General features: G+C 43.5%; 1 protein-coding gene across 2 annotated transcripts in view; it reads left to right on the forward strand.

Moving 5' to 3' along the window:
• The window catches only part of LOC137591506 (xin actin-binding repeat-containing protein 2-like), a 38565-nt gene that overhangs the window by 1884 nt on the left and 19720 nt on the right, over positions 1-16961 (forward strand). For both annotated transcript variants that reach the window (XM_068309555.1, XM_068309554.1), the window contains exon 2: positions 10854-10932. In XM_068309555.1, coding sequence (XP_068165656.1) covers positions 10854-10932 — 79 coding nt within the window. The remainder of the gene's footprint in view (positions 1-10853; positions 10933-16961) is intronic.

Below are 16961 nucleotides of genomic sequence, written 5' to 3' on the forward strand. Positions count from 1 at the left end.
AAATGCTATGTGCACAAGCAACACAAATCTTTTTTAGCGTCTTTCATCTTGTTGTTTTGGGTCAGCTAAAGATTCAGGAGTTGGTGGAGAACAAAAAAAAGCGATTCTGTTATCACCGTCACCCCCATAAAATCACCATTGCAAGACTTTTTTTCATAATTTACAGTTGAAGCTCGACTTCCTCCTTTTTTCAGCATGAATCGGTTATTCTAGAAGAACCTTTAAAAAAAAATATATATATATATAAATATATATACTGTATATATCAGAGGCTGCAGGAGACTCAGTACGCAATGAGCATTTCATGAATCCTTCCTTTACATGTATTAATCACAGATTAGACTTCACTTGAGCTGCAAATGAAAAAAAAGATTGACTTTAAAGAGCTGGTCTGCATTTCCAAGCATGACATCATCCTCCTGCCAGACAGACTCTGACATCCTGCTTTCAGCCAATCATCTGCTTGCGTTACAATAATCTAAATAGGATTGTTTATTTCTTTCTAATGCAGACAAGATGAAAAGGGTTTCTTCATGTTTCCATCCCAACAAACTGGCCGTGCAGCTGGTCAGAGGGTCTGCAGATCACATGGTGACATTACAACACATGCTGCATGTTGGCATTGTGTCAAGAGGGCTCCCAGTCTGGTCACATCGCCTCTAGAATAAAACAGCTTGCAGTCGGTGTTAATAGAGGCGTGGGCAGTGTTCCCAGATTCCCACGGAGAGGAGAGGAGGAGAGGACCAGAGCTCTGCAGCTACCCGGTTATAAAACATGACCTTGTCTGCAATCTGCAAAGCTGAGCTTAATATTTGACGATGCACTGCATTCTTCTGTCTGCGCCCCACTTCATTTATCTAAACGATGCAATGTCATTGGATAGGCAGCCATAACAATGACTGATGGACTCCCAGGTGGGCGCTCAGCTGTGGCCAAAAACCTCAAGGGAGGGGGCGGTAGAAGCAGATGTGAAGCAATGCTACGGTTTATCTTGGGTGCAAAGAGCGTGTTTTTCTGTTTGTGTGGTGATTCTGACACGAAAGGGACGCTTTGGGGTGTTTATAACATCTGTCTGACTGACCTCCTGGTGCACAAAGGGATGCGCGCATACACACACAGGCGCTTGTACACGGTTTAGCAATTAAAAAATATGCAAAATCAAGAGAAACATCCACTAATTAGGATGAGCTTTCTCCCTTTTGGGGCATTAAAACTTATTTAAATGTTAAAATTCTCATGTCCTTAATTGGTGTTCATTTGTGGTGTAATGGCAGATGTCCACCAGTAGGTGTCAGTGTGGCTCGCCTGAGATTAAACCCCGTGTCCGTGAGGATGAGGATAAAAGACGCGCTGGTTAATCAGGAGTTTATCTCAGGGAGACAATAACTAATAACCTGCTGTTAATTGGAGTTAATTCTCAGTGCCTGAAGGTGTCCTAAAACGGCTTTTCTCCTGTGTGAGGCTGTCAGATTAGCAGGATTTACATAATTGTGTAAATATATCTAATTCTGATGTGTTTGGTAAGTTTAATACAACATAAAGGATTTAAGAGGAACCCGGTGGAAAGGATTTGGAGTTTTTATTTCTGTGAAAGATATTTTATTATAAGCTTTCATAAGTGTTCATTTTTAATGACACGTCACAAAGCAGCGCATCAGGATTTTTATATTTGTGTTGTGTTTTTTAAACTTCTCTTTCGGTGGGGATGTTGTCTCCGACGGAAAGCGATCTTTAAAGTGTCGGATGATGTGTTGAGAGATTAGGATTAGACATCCTTTTGGCTAATGATGAGCCATTTCCTTCCTCCGAATAATAAAAAATAAAAGAAAGAAAATCAATCACCATGAAAAAAAAAAAAGGAATTGATCCAGACTGGATGAGGATGCCGACGTCTTCGTCAGATCCATTGAGCTCGTAAAAAATCCATTAACTTTCACCAGTCATCTCTTTCATCTCAGTTTCACAGATTCAAATCTTTTAATGGAGCTGGCAGCGGTCGTGTGTGTGTATGTGTGTGTATGTGTGTGTGTGTGTATGACGTACGCTGGGCCTGTTGATGACCTGTTGCTCCTCCAAACGCAGCAGCTTCATCCTCCTCTTCATCCATCCATCTCAGCCTCATCTTCTTCTCTGGAACCATCCGTAACCATCAGACGATGCACATCTCCAGGCTTCCTTTCTGTGCGGATTGTGACTTGGGTTTCCACTGATGCAGCTTGACACCCCCCAGCATACGCACTCATCAGCCAAAGCCAAAGACCTCAAGGCTGCTTCAATCATTCATGATAGCGCCGTGTCATCGGGAGGGCCGACACCAGCCCTAATTTCTGCTCCTCCATCATCATGAGGAAAAGGAAAAAGCTCTCCAGGAGGTGATGGAACGTCCTCCAAGACGGAGTCAGCCATTCCGGTGCGTTTTGATTTATCCGAACAGACAAGCGGCCTCATCCTGAGCTCTGCCCGTGTGTGTGGAAAGATAATTCTGACCTATTGGTGCTGTGAAACGCAGCAAAGCTAATGTCAAGCAGAAACAGAGCATCTGTCTTCAGGCGCCGCCGCTCTCTGGGGCCTCCCCTCCGATGGATGCAGCGCTTCAACCTTGACTTGATCATAAATTTTCATCATTTTTATCCCCTTCCTCTCGTCTCCAGCTGTCTCCCAGCCAGCTCTCCCTGACGATGTGATCACACGTTAGCGCGTGTCAGATGGACGATCCCTTCAACCTTCCCTGAGCGTTAGCGCCATGCTGCCTGCTCCCGATTGGCCAGAGCAGTGCTGTTCTGATGCATACTTCTCTCTGTCTTTTTTTTTTTTTTGCAACCGACACACAGAAGCAGATTGAGAAGAGATTTGCAGAATTTGACTGAAAGTATTAAATTAAATTTCCGACTGCAGCTCCAAACAATGAGGTCTGATATTATTCCCAGTTAAACCACCTAACTGGAATGTTATGGCGCTTTTCTACTCTTATGAGATTGAAAAATTAGGTAAAAGTTTCCAGCTCTATAAATATTTGGATAAATAAATCATCAAATGTTGATAAAATCATTTAAATTCAATCAAAAGCTCAAAAAATAATAGTTTTATTCAGAATAATAATAAAAAAAACCCCTTCAACTGGATTTTTGAGTGGTGGAAAGTTTAGTTCACAACCTTGAAAGCAGATTTGAAGCAACATTTTATTATTAAATCCCAGTCACATGATCAAATATGAAAGCCTGTAACAGAAATGGAACACAGCCTCTTTCAAATTGTGTGTTTTCTTTGCTTTTTTGCTGTGAAGTCGACCTTCATAGTGAAGTTTCAGGACAATCCATCCCCACGTTTCCCTTTTCCACACGCGTGGCGGTGACGTGATCATATGCAGGGGTTTAGGGTTTCACATTTGCTCAATTATAGCTCTAAATCCTCAGAATATCAAGCAGGCATGCGGCCGGCCGGCCAGCCAGCGGCGGTGCAACGGTATATATTTGGAGGGGCTGAAAACGAAACCGGATCTTAAACCGCTTCGGAGTGGTCGTGTATAAATAGTGCGGCCTGGTGATTCTGATCTAGTTAAACAAACTTTAAGAGGGCTCTGATGAAAGAGCCTGAAATGTGATTTATATTCAGCAGGGCGTCGGAGCGGCGCGTGAAGAGAGAACGAAGACGGAGAAACGATAGAGATTCACGATGACAAGCGGGTTCACATTTTAGCAGGTGAAGCAGGTCTGATTGAGAAAATTATTCACGTTTCAATCGTGTTCAGCTTCCTGTGATGCTTCAAAGTCGTCGCATCAGCACTCCTACAATGAAAAACAAAACAAAAACAACCTTCTGGTTCCACTTCCTGATGTAGGCGGGGCTTAATGGTACACCTGGCCCAACCTGAATTTTTAAAATACTCATTAACGAACAGGCTTTGACCTTGTTTTTCTCTCTCAACACGAACCAAAGCTTTAAAGCAGCATAAATAACCGCAGAAAGCGCTGCTATTCGTCAAGACGCTGACAGAACGGAGGCAAAAACACGACCGAGGGAAAAACTCGGCCTGACTAGATGTTGCATCACACTAAAGTTTCCGTGTCGCAAAAAGTGCCAGAGAGGAAAATGAAGCTCGCGTTGTGACCGGAGCAGCGGTATGCCTCATAAATCAACGTGTTGTTTTTGCTGCCGAGCGTCAGAGAGAACGTTTCTCATAAAACAGGAACCATATCTACACCGTCCAGGATCACCTCACGTCCGTCCGTTCATTTTACTTTCATTTCCTCTCTCTCTCTCTTTCTTTCTCTCTCCATCCATCCATTAGCGCTTGATTGCCTCCCCGCTTTTCCTCCACGACTCATTTTGCTCTTTTGGCTTTAAGTTAATCCTTTTCTATCCCAGCTGGACAACTCAAATCAGAATTAACCACCAGATTCCGACTCTCTCTGTCGCCTTTCGCCTGTTATTCCTTCACTTTATTTCCCCTCTGTCTGGCTTGTTTTCTCCACATTTATGACTACTTTACTTTCCCTTCCTGTTTGGCCTGTGGCTCACCCCTCTCTCTCCGCGTCTGGACCGACTTTATTGTGTCCCATGAGCGAAAGAGCATGAAATATTGATGCGCCTGCGTTTAATCATAATGAGGACAGTCGATGGAGGATTGAAAGCTGTTTTCATGTTTCTGCTGGGATGCAAAAGGATGCAAACAAACGCTGGCAAAAAAGAGAAGAAGAGATGACCTTCAAATGAATTTAAACTGGCGTTAAACAACTCAGGCGAGCAGGAACGAGAGAAGCTAACTGTAATGTATTTTTACTTTTCAGTTCTTCTGATGTGCCGTATGATAAATCTGTTTCGACGGTCGGGCTGCTTATTTTCCACGCCGCATGAAAAGGTGCCGTCGATTCAAGGAAAGAAATCACAGGAAGAAGAAGAAAGGAGCTGACTGATTCAGATCTTTGGGTTGGTGGAAACGGCCTCACGTTTGAATACTGCTGCGTTTTCATCAGAAGCCAAAAAAACACAAAAAAAACGGTACAAGGTCACCCGCCGGGAGACGTGAGCGCCAGTGAATGCACGGAATCTTGAATGGGATTTTTTTTTTTGAATCTGGAGGATAATGGGATGGAGGGCAGGGGTTGAACGGAGCCGAGAGGCGACGTACGGTAATTACAGCTAAAGGCCGCAGCCAATGAGAGGCCTTCAGGAAGTAAATGCATGCTGCATAGCAGCAAAATTGTAATATTTACTTTCCTGCAAAAACCAGGCAATAAAAAAATGCATGATTATATTTAACATCTTCACCCATGACTGTTAGCATTATCTTTAAAAAGCTAACCGCCGCTCCAAAACTTGTTTGTATTAACGTAAATCGGCTGAATTCCATTTCTTTCATGCATTCATTCATTCATCGTCTTGTCTTTTTACTTGTGCAGTTTGAACGATTCCACCCCAGAGGTGGAGGCGTCACAGTATCGAACAGAAGATCGATGCTGCAGAAGAAGAGATGACTTTTAGCCTCTCTTATGGATCCTTTTTTTTTCCCACAATCCGCTCGTACTTGAATTACGACATATTTTATCTCAGACTGCCTGTTTTCCTGCTAATCACTTCTGTATTCGGGTGGATCTGAGTGATATTTACTCACAAACACCACCCAGAATAACCCTGATGGCATCATCACACATCAAAACCCATCCAGAGAAGTAAATTCTTTTTTCTCCAGGCGTTTCTTTTTTCCACAGACTGTCTTGTTTTTCTTTCTGTTTGGCAGCACAAAACCCTGACTTCACTTTGTCTTTTTTGTTCATCGCCTGCACAAAAGCGCAGCTCAAACACAGAAACGCTTTCTGCGGTTGAAGGTTGTTTATTGTTGATTTTTGCGGCGATGGATCGGGGAATTAGCCGGAGCTGACTTCAGAACCGGAGCTTATAGATGTGACGGCGAGTCGAGGCGCCGCAAACTGAAGCTAAACAGCCTCCCAAAATAACCCTGAGTCTGCCGGACGATCCGCTTGAATGCTGATGATGATTGGATGCAGGTGTGCAGGTGGAGAAGCCACACCCACTTCACCTGAACGCATACAGAGAGAGGAAAAAGAGGCGGAGCAAACATCCAAACACCTTTACCTTTTTCCTTTTTTTTACGCCTTCTAATAATATTTTTTTACTGCTCTTCTAATAATATTGTTAATTTAATTTTAAAAAATGTCCCACTGGCATTTAAATGTCACCACATGCAAATGTGGAGGAAAATCTATATCAGCTCTGTCTTTTTAATTGCTGTCAGTTGCCCCTAGCAGGCTCGCATCCGAAACATTAATCACACATCATATTAAGCTCTTGACACGTGGTCATTTTGTTTGGCTCCTTCTTTCTCCTTCCTCTTCTTCTGTGGTTTGCAATCTTTTGCCCTTTGGCCCCGGGGTTGAAAAAATAAGTTGTTTCTTTTTTTTTCTTTCCTCTGTCGGTCCAGTTACTCGTTCACCGCCGTCACTCTGGAGAGAGCAGCTATTTGGATGTGATGCCAGTGAAGCCATAAGGCAGCTTTCACAGCCAGGAGCGCTCAGTCCATGAGCTGTCACACACACACACACACACACACACACACACACACACACACACATACACACACACAGACACACACACACACACACACACACACTGATGCACGCACTATTCACCCGCTGAAGGATGCTGCCGTTTAAAACAAAGTACGCTAACAGTGAGTCATGTATGAGTGACGTCTTTTCCCTCCTGTCACTCCAGTCACAGACGCTGTAATCGGCGTCAAATTAACCGTTTCATTTGCAAAATGCTGGCTCTGACTCACGAGGTGGTTCTAAACCAGACAGGTGACGACAGAAACTCTCAATGCAGACAGAAACGGCTGAAAAAAATTACAGTTCCTGGAATTGTTGGCCCCCCAGGCGAGGGCCCAGGTTCACCTGCAGGATAATGAGCAAACTGCAGCAGGCCAGGGAGGAGGAAACAAAAATGGAAAGAAATGGAGGAAGAACGAGAGAGAAATCCAAAAATACCACCTTAAATGTGCTTAAGGATGCATACTGTGGAGGTGGGTGCCCTCTCTCCTCGGAAATGTCACATCTGATATCGAGCAGGAGGACTTTATCGGTTTGAAATTCTGCTGCAGCCGTTAAAGCACTCGCAGCTGTTCCCGAGCCGTTTGAGTACGGGGGGGACGACCCCGCCCTCAATCGGATTTAAACCAATGGCATCCAATCGGATTGTGCATATTTGATTTTGGGATCAGCTCATATTACACCTAATTTGTTTAATCTGGCTGCTGCTTCCCTGCTGTATTCACACATATCATGAGATTAAATATATGCCAGAAATACCTGGGTGTCATTCTATATCTCATCACATTTTTATTTTATTTTTTTATTTTTTTGCAGTATGCAAACCAGCCTGTTTCCCCGGCTGTTCTGACCCAGAATCCTCTCTGCCGTGGAAAATATGTCACATCAACTGAGCCTAGAGAGCAGACAGATGACGCCTGGTTGACAGATGGCGTTCAAATAAGCGCTTCATTTTGGAGAGATCCTACACATAATTAATAGATGAATATGCAGTCTTTAATGGGGGGGGGGCTCGCAAGTGAGCAATGGCGTCTTTTCTCAGGCCTGAAGTCGAAGTTAAAGGTAAAATGACATGAATTAAACTTCTTGTTTGAAGAAAAACTCAAAAATCGAGGTGAAACCAGATTCAGACGTCGTCATTCCAGAAAATAAAACCTTTGCTTTTGCTTCTCAGGTAATTGATTACCTCAGATTGATGTGTTTAAAACAGAGAATGACATAGGAGTGGAGAACTTTTCAGAATACAGAGGCAGACGGTCCTCTCATCAACCCTCCGTGGACCGCTGCTCGCCATTAAAGCCCAGCTAGCAGCGGCGCCGCTAGTTAGTGGATGAAATCGTCGATAGCTGATACGAAGCAATCAGCGTTAAAACGTTGGAGTGTCAGAACGCGTGACAGCCAGCTCGCCGTTCTCAAGACCGGTTTATGCTCTGGTGATTTCTCCCTCTAATAGGCACCAATGTGAAGGTGGAGAATGTCACAGAGTCACCTCCCCAGGCTTATGGCGCCGGCGTTATTTATTTCTTGTTACCATGGTTTCACCATCACAGGTTGGACTGGCCTCTTTGTAGGTGTCTGTCACCCGTCTCCTGGTCCCACATGGCCAGCATTGATTTCATTAACTGAGGATCCAGGGATTTTTTTTTTTTTGTACCATTTTGTTTTCCCACAGGGATTTTCTCTCGTGACGAGGTGGCAGCGTTTAGACAAGCACTGTCTTCTATTATCTCTGTCAGTGAGTACTACCCCGCTCCTTCCTCCTTCCTCTTCCTCTTTTCTATTTTGGACTCTAATGACACAACAATAAAGCGAAATAGAAATATGACAGCCAGAGGCAAAGAGAACATATGGCAGCGACTCAACGCTGTTTAGACAGCCCTGCTGATGGTCATCTGGTGGTTTTACAGCAGTACTCATGTCTGATTGGTTGAATCGTGGACACAATTGGACGTTGAACTTAAATGTGTGACTTTTGGTCGTTGACTGACAAGATGCTAATACCAGATTAGTCCCTGAACCTAAAGGTCAAAACCAATCTCTCTCGTAGCGTGAACATTATTTCTGCTCCACAATGTGTTGCATTACCTTTATAATACTGAAGATGAATCCATTCCTCTGCTTTTATTCACTCCACCTGATGCTGTTTTTGTAAGATAACCATATAATCATGCTCTCTGAGGTCCTCTCTGTGCCCTTGAATGGCTTTGTAAAGCCACTCATCGGTCACTGCGGAACTAATACTCATTTTCAATCTCTCCTTGTACACCGGCTCCTTTTCTTTAGCTGTTGAAACTTGCTTTTGCTATTGGGAACAAAACACATTCTTTATTGCAATAACATGAACAAGAATTTCAAGGTAAGTTCATTGTAATATTTTCCTGGAATTCCAATTTCATTCCTGCTTGAGCAAACGCTTTCTTGATAAAAGTAATAACTTCATATGATTTGTTCATCCACAAGATTAAAGAGTGTACATCTGTTAAATAATAAGAGAAGGAGGTGTTGAACTGAACGTGAGCTCCTTTGTGGGAGAAATGATAATGGAAGTAAATATTTTTATGAAAACAAGATGATTTTAGGGAATAACGAACGTCGGTCTCTCGTTATGCAGATGATATGTTGCTCTACGTTTCAGCTCCACCCCTCACCTGCATGAACACCAATAAAAAAGCAAGATCCATCCAAGGTTATTGGAAATCTGTTTAGCAGTTTTTGCTCTTTCGCATTTAACATTTTAATATTTACAACTTTGATAATGAACTCTTCTCACAAATGTTGTGCATTTTATATCGGTTTTGACGGGCAGAAGCTGATAAATGCAACTGTTTAAGTCAAGAAAACCAGTTGGTAAGGTTCAGCGCAGCTCCATCTGTTTAGATGGGAGCAAAAATGATCAATTATTGTACAGAAAAAAAGATTTCAAAAGGAACCAACACCGGCGGAACTCACGCTAGTTGCATAAATTGCTTCTAAACTTAGATTTCAAGAGGAGTGTAGGCAAGAGATAAATGTTTGAACCCCTTGAATGACTCATTTGTGGACTTTTCACATCCAGCTTTAACAAGCTCCACAAAAAGTCATGCAAATACAAATTTAAATTTGCACTATCCTGACCGCTGGTGCACTTAATCGTCCCCTGAGCCAAAGCTGCACACGTTGTGGGCTTTTTAATATCGCAGTCAGACACGTAGCATCAGGGGGCTGCGGTTAGCAGCCGGTTTGGACCGCGTGCCGCCGCTCCTCGCAGCTCACTGATTTTGAGCTTCATTCGATGTGAGTCCTCCTTCAGCGAGCGTGAGCGAATGACAGCGGCGGACAGAGATTATGTTTACAAACCTGTTTTGCCAAAGTGTGTGTGTGTTTGTGTGTGTGTGTGTGTGTGTGTGTGTGTGTGTGTGTGTGTGTGTGTGTGTGTGTGTGTGTGTGTGTGTGCAACACTCAGGGACACGATGTAAATTAGCACGAATGTCTACCAGGGATTTGCTAAATGGGATTTTTGATTTTTGAGGACAATGTTTTGTCATTTGGTGCATATGGTTGACATCTCAAGGAGAGACTAGCCAGAAGTGTGTGTGTGTGTGTGCGTGTGTGTGTGTGTGTGTGTGTGTGTGTGTGTGTGTGTGTGTGTGTGTGCCATGTGAGGGGTTGTTCTCACTCTGTGTTGATGCCTGGAAAGACGCTGACACAAAAAGAACTGCCACAGGGGATACATTTGATTTGCAAATAAAAAAACAACAACACAGGAACACACACCCACACGCTTCACACACACATGCCTACACACAGACACAGGTGTGTTTGCCCACGTGGGAATGATTTGCAACTGAATAGCTGCTGTTGCACCGTCTGACTTATAAGTTTTTACAAAACGCTTGAAGGAGAAAACACCAAGGACGCGGCGTTTGGTAAATGTGGCGCCTCTTTATCAATGGAAGTGAAAACACCTTGAGTTCCAGCTACAAGCAGCTCTATTAAAATTCAACCAACTGCTGTTTGAACTAACTGCTGTTCACGTCCCGTTTCAAGGTCACGGATGGCGTGTGTTGTATTTGCCGACCAGGTGACGGCAGCAAACTTTTCACCGGGGGGCTTAAATGTCATCATTTGTCTTGCTTAAGGTATGCGACGTGTGTCGGTGTGAACACGCGTGTCCACATCAAGGTGGTGTCGGACACCGCCAGCTGTTTGTGACGACCCCTAGCATGACCTTTCCTCTTTCTTATGGAAAAAAAAACAAAAAAGCGCAGGTGTTTTTTTTCTGATAGCTTTCTTTTTCTCTCCACCCAGGGAGCGCCGAGCGTTCAGGCCTCTCCATCCAAAAGGGGGGCGTCTGGCGGTCTCACCCAGGACCAGAACAAGGACTCATGTGAGTATGGTCTCCAGTTTAAACAGATGCATCTTCTGATGTGTCTCCAGCTGCCTGTCGGATGGTTACTGCGCTGTCCCATTTGTTCTGCGAGATAAACATTTGGCAGAAAGCACGTTTTGAAAACTAGATTGTTCTGGTCCAGATAAGACCGGCTCCTCTGGCAGCTTTTTAATGGGAAGCTGGGAGCCGGCTAGATACTGCGCTTCCATTACCGCGATAGCAAAGCTGTGTTTTGCTGCCACCAGTTTGTTTCCCACTGATGCTGATAGCGATACGCTCGCTTGCGCGGTGTGAGGTCCATTTTTCCCTTTTTTTATTTTTATTAATATTCTGCAAGGATCACAAATAAAATAAATGGAGCGCTTTCTGCTTCTCAAGTATCACTCTGAGTGTCGCTTTTATGGAACTTTAGAAAAACAAATGAGGATAAAAAAGCCTCCTGAAAATGTGTAAGATTATATTAGGCTTGTCAAAACATTCCCGGGGCGTTTTAATACGCCGGTAATAACTATAAAAATGATGGTTATCATGTTCCTGGTGGATTTGAATTCACTAAATGACATCATGAAATGAAAAATAATAATCTGAAAGGCTTCACGTAATCTAAAGGTAGTAGAGTTAGGTAGGTAGATATACTTTAATGACCTTTTATGATCCTTTAATGATGGGAAATTCATAAAGTTAATACACACACTTCATATGTAGCTGTTGGTTGAAGGTTGGAGGTGTCAAACACACACTCCTGACCCTCACCTGGCACCACCCCCCACATCTCTGTGGCTCCACCTGTGATCCATCAGGTTGTCGTGTCGCCTTCTTGTCTCTAAATCTCCCAGCCGGGTCGTCGCTCCTCGTCAATCCTCCGGTTTCCACTCGCCTTGACGGAGCGATGGCTTTTTGTCTCCGCCGACATGTCGACATGCAAACACCGCATAATCTGCCAGGTCAAACCAACAGGTGGGGGTGAAGGTGGGGGTGGTGCTCCCTGTAAATCCACAACATTCAAATAAGGCACTCCGGTGGAGTAACTGGGCTTTAAGCAGATGCAAAGCTCGTCTCTAAACCTTGTTCAGCACAACCGTCCTTGTTTACGAGTCTGAATCTGAATAACCGGCGTGAAGCTGCGGCTGGCAGTGTGGCGAGCACAAGAATAGGAGTTCAAGTGTATTCACATTGTATTATTTAAAAAAGGCGAGCGCATATTTTTACATTTCTTCGATTAACTTGTCAGATGCACTTTGCCCATTTTCCAACGGGAACAAATGCCGATTGAAAGTTTTCACTTAAATTCCTCTCTTCCCAGCCGGTTGATGATGGCTTTATGATATAATCCTCCAGGAAAAACAAAGATTTTTTTACTCCAGTCGATTTCAGATAACCGTCAGAGGTTATTACGGGACACAAATTAGCCTTTAAGACTTTATTGATGCTCAGAAATGGAAAAAAAAATTGAAGTTTGACGATGTTGGGTATCGATGTGAGGCGTGTTTGTGTGTGTGTGTGTGGGCGAATCAATACGTCTGCACAATGTGTAGGTTTGGCATGCATGGGAATGTGTGAATTCTTCACTGAACTCTTTGGCATTTAAATATAATGTTTTGCAACCTCATTGAGTAAATTCAGTCTCTAATCTTTAAGGCGTGTTATTATGATTGCACTCTTGATACCTTTGGTTTCACCTTGCATAGAGGCTGAGCTGCTTGTGCAAACATTTTGCAAAAAAAAATAATTATCTGCTCATAAATGAAAAGAATAAAGAACAATAAAACACACTTTTAACTCAATTAATTCAGGTTTCACTTCAGCTAATGCTACTTATCTGATGCTTTAGCAATTCACAGCATTTTAACAACTAAAATAAAGATGTTCAACTGTTATATAAAAGTAATAAAACATGAAACACCTCACAGTTCTTCCTGTGCTCCTGTTCGTTTCTATATTTTTCTCTTTTTATATGAAGATGAGCTCATGTTTATGTTGCTTGTAGTCTTTCAATCTGATTCATGTCATCTTTTTGTTTCACATTTATAAAACATTTAGTTTGCTCAACAGATGAGGACAAAAACATCCCGTTATTTCGGTTTAGAACCCAAACGTGGATCCCTCTGGACTCGTGGATATTGTCAGAGCCCCTCATTAGGTATTCCATGGGAGTATGTTTATTTTCCACTTTACCAACAGGAAATCCATGTGCAATTTCAGTGGGATTATCAGCAGACTGCAGCTTCTCCACAAGCCTGATAATCACACTTGTCTCTGGCTGATGCGCCGCCAGTGCTCACCCCGTGGGGGGGCGGGCTCACCTTGTGTTTCACACACCAGGTCGGTGACAGCAGACATAAATGATTCCAGGGCTGTTTGGTCCAGAGTCTCTCGTGTTCAGAAAGAAGGATGCAGGTTGAGAGAGAGAGAGAGAGAGAGAGAGAGAGCGAATGAAAGAGCTCCGGGCTGATCAGACGCCGGCATAAGGTCACGGGATTAAAAGAGGACCTTTGCCTTTGCTTCAGGGCGATGTTTGTTCACGGAGGAAGGAGGGAACAAAGGCAAAGAGAATGAAAAGAGAGAAGGTATTATACCTCCTGATGTTCACCAATGACCTGTTTGAGTGGGTCTGGAATTTTAAAAGTCTCCCAGGCTCCATTTTTGGCCTGAATTCCCCCTGTTTTGAGGCGTTCAAAGGCATCATCGTCCCGGGAAAGATGGGTTTTTAGCCTCACAGAGAAAAACTCTGCAAAATGATTTAAATCAGTCATGACATTTTTAAAAAATTGAGCATTTGCTGTGGGAAATATTTAACTCCAGACAGGTGCCTATCGGAAAGCAAATTTCTATCATGCCGAACATGATTTAATGTGTTTCTCTGGGAAAACAACATCTGAGAGGAAGCTTTTATCTAGAACCACCATTCCCCGACTATAATTGATGCTGAGCTCAGAGATCAATAATCAATATTGCACAAAGACTCATGGCCATGCAGGGAAAAGACACGGCGCAGGAATGTCAATTTTACTCCCAGTCGTCAATTTCAGATGAGGAGTGTGACATTTTGGAAATAAGCTCATTTGTTTTCCTGTCCGGAGTTGAATGAAAGGATTGATGCCACTCTCTTATCTGGATGCTAACCATGCTAACATCAGCTGGTTAGCCTAACTTAGCATGAAGACATTCAGAAGTAAAAAAAAAATGCTTGTCAGCACCTTTTTGTGACCTTAAATTGTAATATTCATGTCTTCCTTTTGCAAAAAAAAGGACAGGAAGTAAATTTCTTTCCTAAAATGTTTCCGTCACGTGTTGTTTCAGCTTCATGTCTGAACTTAGCATGAAATCTTTCTCCTCATCTGTGCCCAGTTATTAAATGCCATGATATTTACCATGCTAACAAACACTGATTCCAAATGCCATGTACCCCCCCCCCCCCCCCCCTGTACTCGACTCCTCCAGTGAAGGATGTGCCGAGTATCTGCTTCCCCAGGACGTCTGGGTCTGTAAGACTGCTGTGACATAAGGTTAAGGGCATGTTGGGTACATTGATGCTAAAAAAAGCCAACCCACTTCCATCCACCTACCCTGCCCCCCCCCCTTTTTTTTTTAAACTGAGGGAGACTTCTAAAATAAAATCAGCTGTCACCGGATGCCTGGGCCTCATTTGGCCTCAGAGCTTGCTGCTGGAGCTGGTCTCCAAGCCTCCCCATCCGCTAAAGAAGCCTGTTTGGTTATCTGGAGACCCAAGGGCTCCTTCTATTCAGCTGGATTTTACTCCCTTTTCCTTTTCCTCCACACTTGAATAAGGTAAGAATGGCCGGTTCTTGTATCTGCGTGAGCCCCGAGTCAGCATGCCTCTCTTAAAGTGATTTATTTTTTTTATCCACGGAGGCACAAGAAGTGGAAAGAGACAGATTAGAAATGGTGGATGACATTTTACCCCATAATGAATAGTTTTGATGTACTCGGGTACATCATGACTGTTTGATGTAACGCTGGAAATGAGATGAAGTGAAGCTGTATTGTGTTGTCATCATGGAAAAAAAAAAAAATAGAGACGTGATGCTGGAGTGTGTTCCTCAAGGATTTGTGAATTGTCATAAAACATGCATGAGTCCGTTCCTGTTTCCTTCCAGCAGACGTGACCGGCAGCCATCTGATGCGGAATATTCTGAAAGCGTAGCAAATCAAAGACAAAGTGCTTATCGTAGCAAAAGGAAGCACCGGGGGCTAATCCACTGTCGATGTAAAGAGGTTATTTTGATAGGTTTGACAGCTCAATTATTGTGCCTGTTTCTCTTTTGTGTGCGGGGAAAGAAATACCCCTCCATGGGTGACATTTCAATTAGTGCGACTTGATTGGGCTCTCCTGTCAAACCTTTGCCAGCCAAACGCTTCGGTCAGTAAGTAATGAGGGGAAAATTGGGTTGCTTAAGGCTTCTGTCGTCAGGAAAGGGGTTTGACATCGGGGCGATTGTCGGACGCACATCTGTGGGCCTCCGTTTAGCTTCCAGCTTCCTGTTGCCTTCCTCAAACGCTGAAATGATCCTTTTTCTGCCTTTTCCTCGAAAGATTCCTCTTGTCTTTTGCCCCCCGTTGCAGCCCTTCACCTCCTCTCTTCCTCACTGGTTCTTCACCTCCCATCGCTTTTTAGCAGCGTGGAGGCGGCGACGGCGGAGGTCAATGGCCCTCAGCTGGGCTCAATGTAGCCGCTGAGTGCGTAGTGATGGCAGAATCGCCTCCCCCGCTGACTTTTCCCACCCTCATCCACTTCCATTACCCCCAGTGGGAGGCTGTCCCCTTATGCTGCCACTGCTTTGATGGAAATATAAGCTAATGCTCAGAGAATGGTGGTCAGATTGATCCGCCGTCAAAAAAATAAAATTACACAAATTAGAAGCGTAAGCCCGAGTTAAATAGCAGGATAAACAGAGCCCTGGCCTCTCGTTGTGTGTAACGTGAAATATTGTTTGGAAGCTATTATTAATGGTAATTAAACATCCGCTGATGCTAGCGCTAATTAACAGCAACGCAGGGAGATTCTGAAACGAGTTTCAAATCTTTGAAATGATCCTCGTCACGAGTTCCTTTTCATTTTTCTTTTTCTTTTTTTTTAATCAGACGACTCCACACAGACTTCCACCCCATAAATTCTCCTCCTCATGGGGGGGGGGGGGGCATGACGCTGCAGATGGAGTCGATTTATAAAAAGGCAGGGGTGTTTTTCTTTTTTTTTTCCCCATCAGCCTCCTGGTTACCTCACCTCCATGCTATGGCAGCTTTGCGCGTGGCATCCTCTTCTGAGAAGCCAGAGATATCTAAAGCGCTGTTGTCACCGCGCTCATACATCAGATGCCTCATCCATGACTTCAGTATTTACCTCAGGTGATGGATTAGAGCATTACCCTTGTGCTTCTGTCACCGAGTCAGTAGGTTAGGCTCCTCGTCGGCCTCAGGCGTTGGATTTCTGATCCATATTTATAGGACGTTAGCGGTAAAACCCAGTTTATTTTCAGATGCTGCTGTCTCCAGCAGCCTTTCTCTCCATGATTGGTGACACAAACATGCCGGACGTTGCAGAAAGCTAAAAAGAGTCTAATGACGGGAACGTGTTGTCGTCCCGTATTAACACCGGGTCACACCAGTAAGTGACACAAATACATCTGTGCATTGTTACGGGATAGAGCAGGATGCTAATCACTCACAATAAATCCCTGAGCTCCTTTTATTTCCAGCTCTTATTTCTTTATATTCTATCCATTTTTTAAAACATTTTAGGATTAAAAAAACATTTTTTGGTTTCTGTGATTCTGGAAGTAAAAGTCTCGATCATTTTTTTTCCAAAATGTGCCTCGAAGCGTTTCCAGTTGGATCTGACAAAAAACGGAACCAAAAAAGAAAAATAAATTGAATCTGATGTAAACTGATGTAAACTCCAGGGCAGAAGTAAATTATGATTCACAGAGTGATTTTCAATAAGGAACAAGCAAACAATCACAGTTTTTAACTTGTACATTTAAAAATGAGCCAATGAAACCCATTTA

Source organism: Antennarius striatus, chromosome 24 (genome assembly GCF_040054535.1).
Source record: "Antennarius striatus isolate MH-2024 chromosome 24, ASM4005453v1, whole genome shotgun sequence".
Taxonomy (NCBI): Eukaryota; Metazoa; Chordata; class Actinopteri; order Lophiiformes; family Antennariidae; genus Antennarius; species Antennarius striatus.